This window comes from Galeopterus variegatus, unplaced genomic scaffold, assembly GCF_000696425.1.
Source record: "Galeopterus variegatus unplaced genomic scaffold, G_variegatus-3.0.2 Scaffold4186, whole genome shotgun sequence".
Taxonomy (NCBI): Eukaryota; Metazoa; Chordata; class Mammalia; order Dermoptera; family Cynocephalidae; genus Galeopterus; species Galeopterus variegatus.
In genome coordinates this window covers 157,635-170,030 of record NW_007730297.1, presented here as the reverse complement: position 1 = coordinate 170,030, position 12,396 = coordinate 157,635, and the positions used below count along the sequence as shown (strand labels likewise).

Here is a 12,396-nt window from a genome sequence, read left to right as displayed (position 1 = left end):
CCACCCCAGACACTTGCCTGTTCTAACCTTGGTCTAACCTCAGGACCTTTGCACTAGCTATTCCTGGAGACCAGCTATGATTGGTACCTTCCCATCTGTCAAATCTCAGCTCAACTATCACCTTCTTTGAAAGATGTGCCTTCGGTCCTTTGGTGTTTTGTGAGTCAAGACACCACCAACTCTTTACATGCTCTAGACAAGATGCACAACTCCTCTTCCTCACCGCTCTGCCCTGATCAACTAAACCATTTATTTCACATGCCTAGCCCCTGTAGGCCTTTAAATATGTGACTTGCATTATAAACCAAGTCATGATGATGTTGATGATGGTGGTGGTGATGATGATGATGGTGATGATGATGATGGTGGTGATGATGCTGATGATGATAGTGATGATGGTAATAACAAATGTCACCGATAATATCTGACATTACTGAGTACTGAATATGCACTAAGAGCTACAAACAGCATCTTACTAGTATTATTTAATATGCTTTTTTAAAAAGTCTATCATTATAGGTAAGCAAGACATGGAAACCTTTTATCACTCACTTTAAATCCTGTTGCTTATTTTTAAAAACAAGTTGCAAACTCTTGTATTTTTTTGTGCTTTTGAACATCGTGATTATTTCTGTTGAGCCCAATATTGAGGAAACCTGCTGGATGGATCAATTGTGGCTTAGTCCCTTGTGCTTCCCCAGTGTCTATTCCAGTGCCTTGTGTGTGGTAGATCTACAGGAAATACATGGGTTATCCCAGGAAAGAAAGGAATAAAGTATGCCTTTCTTTTAATGTGTGGGGACATTCCCTTCCTGCCCTGTTTCATATCTTTAATGATTTCTGTTGGAATCTACCCAGGACAACTATAGGGCATCTGTGCCACTTCCTCATTCATGGCAGACATCACTAACTGATAACAGCATCCATTCTTCATGAGTTCAAAACAGCTCCAGAATTCTCACCAACAAAACACCCCAGGCAGTCTCTACCAATTCAGTTGGGGTTGTCTCAAGATCCTACGACCTGATGACATGTGGAAAACTCTTTGGTTTTCCTAGAAGGCATCTGTGAATTGGAAGGCTAAGCTCAGGCTCATCTGAGTCATGACTTGATTCAAACCTGCTCACACCCTCCCCTGACCAATGGCCAGAAAAGGTCAGCAGTAAATGGGGGCTGCAAAAACCCAGATTTATTTCCATCAGTTGACCTCATATTTGTCTTCCCTGTGCTGAAGTTGCTCCTTGGCCAAAGTTTCATCTTGAAATGGGAAAACACTGGATCTAGGGTCCCTACATCCTCCTCCCCAGGCAGTGTCCCTGATGATTTTCTCATAGTTGGACCATCGGTGTCTCAGAGCCTGCAGAGACCTCTCCCTCACAGGTCTCAGGGACAGGCCATGTGATGTTGGATTAAGATCACAGGCTCTGGAGTCAGGTGACCTGGGAGATTGTCTCAACCAGGACTTGACACGTGGTCAACCTTCAACACGTGGAAACTGTTAGTATTGTTGAGAAAGGTGGGGTTGGGGGGGATTCTAGATGTAAAATAGATGGAAGGTGATACCAGTGTACATCCACAGTCCACAGGGAGATAAGGAGGCCTGGATGGATCCCAGCCAGCAGCTGCAGGGGCGGCAGTGGGGCTGACCATGATAGTCCCTGCCACAGAGCAATGGAATGACAATCCAAATGAGGGAATTAGTTACAAAAGCAAGAAATTGCGGAGTATCCTGGCCCCTTCCTTTCCATTCACTCCACTTTTTAACCATCAGTACGGCGCATATCCCAGATCCGTCCACTCTCCCGCACCACCACTCCAGCTGTAGTCCAAGCCACCGCCATCTCTTGCACCGGCAGCGCTTTCCACGTTGGTCGCCCCACTTTTATCCCAGCCAGAGGAACTTTTCAAAAATCTACATCAGAGCATGTCACTCTCCTGAGTAACATCTTTTGGCTGCTTCCCATTGTTATTACAATAAAATCCATGTTCCTCACTGTGATCCACCAGTCCCTGAATGACCCCATTCTTGATGCCCCTTTTGTTTTCTTAAAGGAATTTATTTTCTGATTGACGTGTATTGGCTGTACATGTTTATGGGGTACAGAGTTATATTTCAGTACACGTATACAATGCGTAATGATCACATTAGGGTGGTTGGCATATTCATCATTGCAACACGTCATTAATTTATAATGAGAACATTTGATCTCCTCTCTTCTAGCCATTTGAGAACATACAATACATTATTGTTAGTTATAGATGCCTGGCACTACTGTACACCACTAGAACTTCTTTTTCCTATCTAGCTGTAATTTCGTGTCCATTAACCAACCCCTCCCTATCCTCAACCCCCCCTCACCATCCCAGCCTTTAGTATCCACAATTCTACTCTCTACTTCTGAAAGTTCAATTTATTTTTATCACTTATTTTTGCTCCCACATATGAATGAGAACATGTGGTATTTATCTTTCTGTGCCTGACTTATTTCACCTAACATAATGTCTTCTAAGATCACCTAATGTCCTTTCTGGCCTCATTTTTTTCATGCTCTTCTTGGCTCATGGCAACGTGGACATCACTGAAACACAGCAAGCTCTTTCCAGCCTCATGGACTTTGCACTTGCTGTTACTGTGGCTGGAAGTTCTTTCTTTGGCTGCTTGTCTGGCTGGCTCCTACTCATCAAGTTTCAAGCAAATGCCAACTTCTCATAGGGATCTTGTCTGATTTCTTTATCTAAATCAGACCCTGGTTTGTTTGTTTTCTTTAATCCTTCACAGTACTTATCACACTTTCATGGTACTTATTTGTTTACATGTCTGCTATCTGTTTCTCCCTTCTAGGAATGTAACTTCTTGTGGGCTTTGTCTGCCATGTTCCCTGTTGTACCCCATGTGGGTCGTTTGCGGCGGGGGGAGGGGGTCCTCAGATCCATTCTCCACCCTTCCCGTGCTCTGTTCTGTGGATTAGAGATCTGATCCTGAAAACTACATTTCCCAGATTCCCTTGCTAACTAACTTCCTGTTAGGTTCACCCAATCAGAGGCATAGGTGCGATTGTGGTAAGCTGGAGAAGAGCCAGGGTATTTCTTCACCTCTCTCTCTGCTTCATGGAGCGTCTCCACCAGGGCCTGTGTCTCCTCAATAGTCCCAGCAGTCTCTGGTGTACCCCTCTGTAACCCCTTTGTCCCTTCTGCCCTATGGGACTAGAGGCTTCCTCATTTCGTAATCTCCATACTACATTTTCAGGTGGTGGTATTATGTTTGCTTTTTCTTTTTCTTTTTCTTTTTGGTATTAAATTCCCTCTATTAAAGCAGGTGACATGAATTCTACTTTTCCCAACTAAAAATATATGTGCCAATGCCATGACGATGCCTTGCACATAGCTAGTGCTCAATAAATATTTGTTGAAGAAAGGGAGGGAGGGAGGAAGGAAGGAACTAAAATTATAACCTGGGATCTGGATGCATGAGTTTGGCCACATAAATGGGCCAATATGGGGGAAGTCTTGGGGTCACTTTACATACCTGCAAATCAGGGCTCCTAGGAGAAGAACCAATTCCTGATACCAAGAGCTGTTGAGTATGATGTAAATGGTGGTCTTGTCTTGATTGGATCAAGAGCCGAGCTAAGTGGAGGCCTCTGGTGGAGAGAATCAGAGGCCATATGTGTGAAAGCTGGGGCAGGCTGGAGGAAGGGACTGGACAGAGAACTCCAGCAGGCTCAGGACAGGTCCTCTTACCTGCCTCTCCTGTTGCAGCCACAAGCCCTACCATGGTGCCTTTTACCCTCAACTTTACCATCACGAACCTGCAGTACATGCCAGACATGAAGCATCCAGGATCTGCAAAGTTCAACATAACCGAGCAGATCCTGCAGTACAATGTAAGAGCCCCGAGTTGCCTGCTGCCCACTCCTCCTCTCCCCTGCATAGCCCCTCAACCCTCCAACTCATCTCCCTCTCCTTCCTCCCCAGCTTGGTGCTTTGTTCAAGAACACCAGTATTGGCCCAGCATCCAGGATCTGCAAAGTTCAACATAACCGAGCAGATCCTGCAGTACAATGTAAGAGCCCTGAGTTGCCTGCTGCCCACTCCTCCTCTCCCCTGCATGGCCCCTCAACCCTCCAACTCATCTCCCTCTCCTTCCTCCCCAGCTTGGTGCTTTGTTCAAGAACACCAGTATTGGCCCGTTGTACTCTGGCTGCAGACTGACCTCGCTCAGGTGAGATGCCCAGGGGTGGGTGCTCACACTCCCAGGCCTTCCAGGTTCAGTTCCTAAATCCACCTTGTTTCCCACCTGCCCAATGTAGCAGGCTCTGGCACCTATGAGGCTGCATTTACTGAGCCCTCTCCCCAGTTCCTCTCTTCTCATGCTTCTGTTCTGTCTTCCTTCTGGTCCTAAACAAGGTGTAGAACATCCCCCAGGAGTGAATGCCCTGCAATTTCCAGAATTATTCTGTACTAAGGAGAATATAAAAAGCGAAAATGAACAGTCCATGTAGCATGCACATTTCTCAGCCTACACTGAAATTGTTCAGAGATTATGCAACGGATGTATTTGCAAGTGTCAGGGCTGCCCCCACCTGGTTTTTCCCTCCTTTGGTCTAATCTGGGAATGGGGTGGCAGGAAGCTGGTATGCGGATGGTGAACATTGTGCCAACTCTGGTCCCAATTCACCTTCTTCTCTGTTGATCACTTATAAATTCTAGGTTTTTTTGTTTCCATTTCTTTTTCTTTCTTTCTTTTTTCTCACCTTCTAAGAAAGATGGTTTCAGCTTTGTGGCTTTTCCAGACATTATTATTCTTGCAAGTCACCCTCATTATCAGTCCTGTATATGTCTCCATCCCCATCTCCCCTCCCTCAGGCCTGAGAGGGACGGATCAGCCACCAAAGTGGACGTCATTTGCACCTTCCACTCTGAGCCCACAAGCACTGAGCTGGACAGAGAGCGGCTGTACTGGGAGCTGACCCATGAGACCCACGGCATCACCAGGCTGGGCTTCTTCACCCTGGATGAGGACAGCCTTTATGTCAATGGTGAGTGGCAGGTCTCCCCCTGCCTACCCGTGGGTCTCAGTGCAGACTCTGTGCTCTGGGCTCATAACACACATCCTGGATTTCCTGTCCTCTCAGGTGTGGGGAGCATTTAAGCTTGTCCCAGACTGCCCTGCCCCTTTGGTTCTTTCTCTTGGAAAGAGGTATTTATTCACAGCTTTTCTGGGGATATTACAGGAGATAAGACACTCAGAGAAGGGAGAGGGGGAGTGGACAGACGGCAGAGGGATGAACCACAGATAACCTGATCTAGAAATTCTCCCCTGTGCTCCAGTTACAGTCTCTGGGGTTTGTCTGCAGGGTTTGCACTTTAAGGCCACTCTGTAAATTTGACTTATATCAATAAATCCAAAGAAACCCAATGGGCTCCAGATTCTTGCCACTTCTTCTCATTCCCCATCCTTCCAATCTTCACCATCTCGCTCCCTCTCTTTCTTCAGGTTACACCCATCGGGCCCCGACCTCCACTCCCAGTGAGTAACTTGGGTCTTAGTATCGCTTTACCTTTGGGGGCCCATCCCTTCTCTCCACTATCCCTCCCCCACGTCCCCAGAAAGAAAAGGAACCAGGAAAGCCCTGGTATTTCCCCATCTTCATTCCCCAGCTCAGAAAAGACACGCCCAGGCCTGAGGCTGAACAGGAAAATTGTCTCAGGGTCCCACAATGGGCTCTCCTGGGCTGGGAAGGCCCCCCTAACCCCCCATATTCTCTCCCTGTTTTCTCCTCAGTTGCTGTTGCTTCTGCCATCTCCTCAGCAACTTCAGTGACCACAGTCCCAGTCTCAACAGGTAGGAGCTTCTTTCTGTCTTCCTCCCTACAAAGCTCTAGTGCCCTTTGCCAGTGAGATTGTCCCCTGGGGAGCCACGACTCATTCATTCAACAGGTGCTTATTAGGAACTTACTGTAGAAAATGCCTTGGTGATGCAGCAGTAAGCAGAATAGCAAGGGCTCTAGTCTTTGATGGGTTCCCAGCAAGGAAGACAGAGAAGACAGATGTGATCGTACTAAAAGGTGTTGAGTTACAATCAGCATAGTCCTGGGTGAGTCCTGCAAGTGTGTGGATGGGTTTCTCGCTCTGGTAGTTTTAATTCCAGGAAAGAAGGGAATAGTATGACCTACAAGTGTATCTCACAGGTCATGCCCCAGGACTTGGGCAGGCTCTGCTTGGGTCGGGGTCAGCTTTCCATTCCTGGCTTCCCAGTGGCCCAAGGTGGATTTCCATGCTACCCACCGGCCCTGCTGAGGGTCCGAAATGAGCCTGTATTGTCACTGTCTTACTCAAGTCACTAGTTACACATCAGCTAGTGCCTCCTGAAGGTGTCCTGATCACTGACCACTCAGACCAGAATGGACAGTCACTGTGGGCTGGACTCACCCACGGTACTAAGTGAAGGGGTTAGGAACGAAGACTCTGGAACCACAAGCCTGGGCTCTGCCATTTAGAGATTGTGTGACTGGGAAAATTATTTAGCCTCCCTTTGGCTCAGTTTTTACATCTGTAAAATGGGGATAACACTCTCTCCCACCAAAAGGACGAGTTAAATGTAAATAAAGCACCTAAAACATGGAGTGATGTATAAAAATGCAATATGTGTTTCTTCGGGGTTTTTTTTAATTGATAAATAAGTGGATTTCAGAGAAACAATTTGAGTTTTTTTTAAAAAGCTCAGGGGCTGGCCCGGTGGTGCACTGCTACAGTGCGCCGCTTGGGAGTACGGTGGCCCTCCCACCGAGGGTTCAGATCCCACATACAGACCGGTTCCCGCTCACTGGCTGAGCGAGGTGCGGACGCAACACTGGGGGTTGCGATACATTGCCGGTCCCGGTCCAGTACGGGCGCGACACTGAGGGTTGCGATACGTTGCCAGACACGAAAAAAGACAAAAAGAAAAAAAAAAAAAAAAAGCTCAGAAAAGGAGAACATCTGTCTGGAATTTTAGCCACCTGGAGGGTCAGATATGTTTGCTTTCTGCCTCACGATGCATTTACCTCCATAGTGCAATTTATCATACTTATCCCCTAGTGCACCTCAATTAATTCAATGTCTGGGGTCTCCTCCCTGAGGAACCTGCCCATCCTGGAGGAAGACCCTCCCCACTGCTTGAAGACGCACCTGAGTGATGCCCTATGCTCAGGTTCACAGAGCACCAACAGGCTCAGTGGACGTCTTTCTCCCACCCCACTGCAGCCGCTGTCCCTTTCCTGGTGCATTTCACCCTCAACTTCACCATCACCAACCTGCAGTACGAGAAGAACATGCTGCACCCAGGCTCCTGGAAGTTCAACTTCACGGAGAGAGTCCTGCAGGGTCTGGTGAGAGCCCCGCCCACCGCGCCCCGCCCCGCCCACCGATGTGAGCCCCACCCACCTCACTATACCACGCCCATAGAAGAAAATCCCACCCACCTCACCCTAGCTCCCACAGATGCAAGTTCCGCCCACTGGTGCAAGCTCCACCCACTTGTGCCAGCCACGCCCACTGATGCCTGCCTCACCCCTACCCCTCAGCCCTTCTACTCACCTCTCTCTCCCTCCTCCACAGCTCGGGCCCTTGTTCAAGAAGAGCAGTGTCGGCCCACTGTACTCTGGCTGCAGACTGACCTTGCTCAGGTGAGACCTTAGAACAGCTGGCCAAGGCTGCCCCAGATGCTCTCAGGTCCGAGGAGTTTGGTCGACTTCCTTCCTGCCCATCCTGTGGGTGTCCTCAGCAGAGGTGGAATTCAGGAGTCACTGGCTCCAGGACCAAGGTGTCTCCTGATCCTTCCACGTACCCCCTCCACTGTCCCCAGAATCTGCAGAGCCCATCAGGAGGACTGGGCCCCTACCGTGGTCATCCCTTCTGGATTCCCTCCTTTTGAACAGGAAGGGCAATTCTTTTAGGTTTTCAATTCTGTCCTCAGGATTTTCTCAAGACAAATGTGCTTTCTCCACTTGTGTTAATTTCCGATTCCAGCTCTTCACCTATCTCAAATATGAGCTCTCATGTCGTCATTCCGTAAGGATGAAGGTTTCAGTCTTGCAATTTAATAAAAATTGGTGTATGCATGATCTGCTCACATGCCCGGGCTGTCTGGAAGAAGTCGGTGCACTCAGAGAATCCAAGTCTGGCTTCTCACCTCTCCATCAGGCTTCTCATTTCCTCTGGCCCCTTCCAGTCCTGCCCCCAGAAATCTCAAGACCCCTCCCTAGGCATTGCATTTATTATCATTCCCCTCACCCACCCTCTCCAGGCCAGAGAAGGACGGGGCAGCCACTGGAGTGGATGCTGTCTGCACCTACCGGCCTGACCCTGTGGGTCCCCAGCTGGACAGAGAGCAGCTGTACTGGGAGTTGAGCCAGCTGACCCATGGTGCCACCCAGCTGGGCTCCTACACCCTGGACCAGGACAGTCTCTATGTGAATGGTGAGCCGCAGCCATCTGTGCTTTGCTGTATTGTAGAACCCACGTCCTCCCCTTCCATGCTGCCCTTTCCCTCATCTGCCCCCTCCTTTGTCTCTGCAGGTTATACCTACCAGATCCTGGTCACCACCCCCAGGAGTGAGTATTCTGAGGTTTTTTAAGTCTCTACTACTCCTGTAAGCCCCAGCGCTTTGGAATGAAAGAGGTTGAGAGCCCACAGCCTCCACTTTACAGCCGCACCCCACCTCCAGCCTTGCGTGAACAGGGGCCTACACCCCGAAAAAGCCCAGGCATGGGAGCTCCCTTCCTGGTATCTCGAAAGTGATGGGGCCCGCACTCTAAGCACCGATTTGTTTTTCCCCAGCTTCTATGGTGGCCACAGCTTCTGCAGGGATGCCGACCTCCTCCAGTCCCACAGGTAAGAATTCTCCTCTCTGAAGAGGCTCCTGGGGACTCCCATTGGGTTCTAATCACAGGAACAAGAAGAGGAGTGGAGTAGGTGACATCCCTCAGACGGGCCTAAGGTTGACTCCTGATGGATCTGACAGGGTCTGCCTGGGTCCCTGAAAATTCCTTGAATACCAGCCCCACCCCCAGCTCTCAGCATCCCAAGCCATTCTCTGTAATCTGTCTCTGATTTCCAAGTCATTCCCCAGACTTGGAAGAGTGGAAAGTCACAGCCCTATTTGCTGCAAATGGATTTGTTCAGTGGCCAGTGCCAGAAATCAACTCAGTAAAGGATCAACTCTCTAGTTTACCCACAACTTGGAAGAGTGGAAAGTCACAGCCCTATTTGCTGCAAATGGATTTGTTCAGTGGCCAGTGTCAGAAATCAACTCAGTAAAGGATCAACTCTCTAGTTTACCCACATAACCAATTTACCAACAGCTTCTCTTAAGAAATACTTATTATGAATATATCAAATAGCTTGGACATTTTTCCTCTTACTAATTCTTTATGACCATGTTCCTTGTGGAGATTATATATATATATATATATATATAGATTCCCTGACTATAGTCATTTCACTTTAGCAGAATTTTGAGGGAGGTTCAATTCATCAAAATTTAGGCACCTACGTCATGTTACAGTAGAACTCACTATAGCAGAACTGATTTTTCCACTATAATATACACAAGGATACTTCAAAACATTCGTAGATTCATATTATTTGCCAGTTCTATTTTTTCATGAACATTTTGAAATACCCTCGTAGGTGCAGACATAAAAAATTTTTTCTGATCTGAACCATTTGAAAGATGCAGGTAACATGATGCTTCACCACTAAATAGTTCATCAAGAATCACCATAAAATCAGGACATTATTCTTTGTAACCAAAATACCATTATCACACTTCAAAAAATAACTATAAAAGGCTGGCTGGTCAGCTCTGTTGGTTAGACCACAGCCTTACAACACCAAAGTCATGGGTTCGGATCCCCATACCAGCCAGCTGCCAGGAAAAAATAAAAATAAAAAAATAACAATAATGCATTAGTATCATCTAATATGAAGTCCGTGTTCAAATTTCCCCCAAATGACTCTTTTATAGATAGCTTTTTTTTTTCAAAGCAGATTCCACTGAAGCTTACTATATTCATTAGTTTATTGTCTTTTTCATGTCTTTTGATCTACAACAGTCCTACTCAGTATCCCATTTTTTAAATCACATTGACTTTTAAAGACACCACAACAGAATCTGATCCCACATTCTGGCTTTGTCTGATGGCTTTAAAAGTACTCTTGAATAAGAACATGCTCAAGAGAAATGATCCATAAAATAGGTCTTGTGAAATCAGCAAATTTGGTAAATTGTAAAAAAATTGTTATTTGGCAAATTGTTCCTCAGGCAAGTTCTCAAAAGACGTTTTGGAGGGCAAACTTGTCTTGGAGGGTCCTCAAAGGTGCCCCGGTAGGAGGAAGAAACTGGCTGAAGCCAATACCAGCACGTGTCCCTTAAATCCCGACTTCTCATCTGTTCTTATGCGGGTCCAGCCCAGTGTAGGGAATTTAAGCGATTTCGGGCTCATGGAGGAAAATTAGATATGACCCAAGGTGCCCCGGTAGGAGGAAGAAACTGGCTGAAGCCAATACCAGCACGTGTCCCTTAAATCTCGACTTCTCATCTGTTCTTATGCGGGTCCAGCCCAGTGTAGGGAATTTAAGCGATTTCGGGCTCATGGAGGAAAATTAGATATGACCTCTAGATGGCAGTAGCACACACAGATTTATTTGGGGCACCCTTTTGACAGGTTTGCACACAGGAGGATTTCCTCACAGCATGAGACCATCTCGAGGCTAGACCATCACTTCTCAGAAGGGAGGAGGACAAGAGAATTCCCTAGGGGGAGGGATCATGCCACTCAGCAGCCCAGTGGGGAATCTCTGGGTCAAAGAGTTCTGAAGGGGAGCAGAGGCTTGCGGTCTGCAGAACCGTGAAGTTTATCTTTTTTATGGTTAGCATATGTTGGGTGTAATTTCATAGGATATGCAAAGCAAGCAGATTCTTAATTCTAAAATCTGCTTACTTGGGCTATGTTTAAAACAATTGGATGTGTAAACATTTATTTGAGTTTGGTGCTGGGGAGCTTTTGAGTGAATGGATGCCAGCCTGCTGTGAAAAAATAAATAAATCTAAGGGCCAATATACAGGCGCTATCTTTGGCTTATTTATATAACACCTGAACACTGCCATCTCTGGGTTTTGTGTGTGGCCAAAGCTGGGGACCATGTAAAATAGGACATAACTGCTAATTCTATTCCCCATCCCCATTCCACCCGCAGTCTCAGATAACAGAACAATGCCGGGAAAAGCTTGAGGCTTATGCACCCCCTACCTGGTATCTCCAAGATGATGGGGTCCCCTGTGCAGGCAGGGGTTGTGTCCCAATGGCCCGTTGCCCCACATCCAATCCAAGCCTGACTCATGGTGCAGCATCTCCTCCCCTCCCCCACTGCAGCTCCCAGCGCTGCCCTGGTACCATTCACCCTCAACTTCACCATCACCAACATGCCCTACGTGGAGGACATGCAGCCTGGCTCTGTGAAGTTCAACTCCACGGAGTCAATTCTACAAGGCCTGGTGAGAGCCCCCTGCTACCCATCTCTCTCTTCTAACTCCCTCCCAACCCTCTTTGAGTCTCTCTGCCACATGTTTTTGGAAGATATGGAAGGTTCAGAAGGCAAACAATGCCAGGTTCAAAACTTGGAACTTCCACAGAGAAGCAAATGACCTTGGAGCAATGACCTTTTTGGTGCCCCTGTTTTGTCATCTGTAAAACCAAGACAGTAAAGCATTTATTCCAAAGAGTTGTTTTGAGAATTAAATGCAGTATTGAGATGTTTAGGGAGCTGTTGTTTTATTTAAAATGTTGTGTTTTTTGTGGGGGAGATTGGGAAGATGTTGGTCAAAGGATACATAATTTCAGTTAGAAAAAATAAGTTCAAGAGACTTGTTGTAGGACGTGATGACTATAGTTAATAACAATGTGTTATATTATTGAAAATTGCTAAGAGGGTAGATTTTAAGCATTGTCACCAAAAAAAACGGAAAGCATACAAGGTAATGCATATGTTAATTAGCTGGATGTAGTCATTCCACAATGGATACATATTTTTTAGAGGAATATGAAGAACATTTTCTTTTATCATCTCAACATTCATTTGCTAGTAAATATAGAGAAAATTCAGATTAAAAAAGCAATGGAATATGAAAGTCAATAAAAATGAAATATTATTCTGACACCTAGAAGGTAACTACAATTTGTTTTAAATTTTAGATCATACCAAAATCCGTAATTAATGAAAAGAAAGAGATAATTTTTTTTTTTTTTCCTTTTTGGTGTCCGGCAACGGATTGCAACCCTCAGTGTCGTGCCCGTACCGGACCGGGACCGGCAACGGGATCGCCACCCCCGGCCTTGCGCCCGCCCCCCGCC

General features: G+C 46.7%; 1 protein-coding gene across 1 annotated transcript in view; it reads left to right on the top strand.

Annotated features, from left to right (window-relative positions):
- LOC103602543 (mucin-16-like) overlaps positions 1–12,396 on the top strand; it is a 63,613-nt gene that overhangs the window by 11,984 nt on the left and 39,233 nt on the right. The window contains 10 exon segments of the mRNA XM_008586964.1: positions 3,686–3,884; positions 4,155–4,222; positions 4,867–5,039; positions 5,498–5,530; positions 7,246–7,370; positions 7,600–7,667; positions 8,288–8,460; positions 8,560–8,595; positions 8,822–8,875; positions 11,419–11,540. Coding sequence (XP_008585186.1) covers positions 3,686–3,884; positions 4,155–4,222; positions 4,867–5,039; positions 5,498–5,530; positions 7,246–7,370; positions 7,600–7,667; positions 8,288–8,460; positions 8,560–8,595; positions 8,822–8,875; positions 11,419–11,540 — 1,051 coding nt within the window.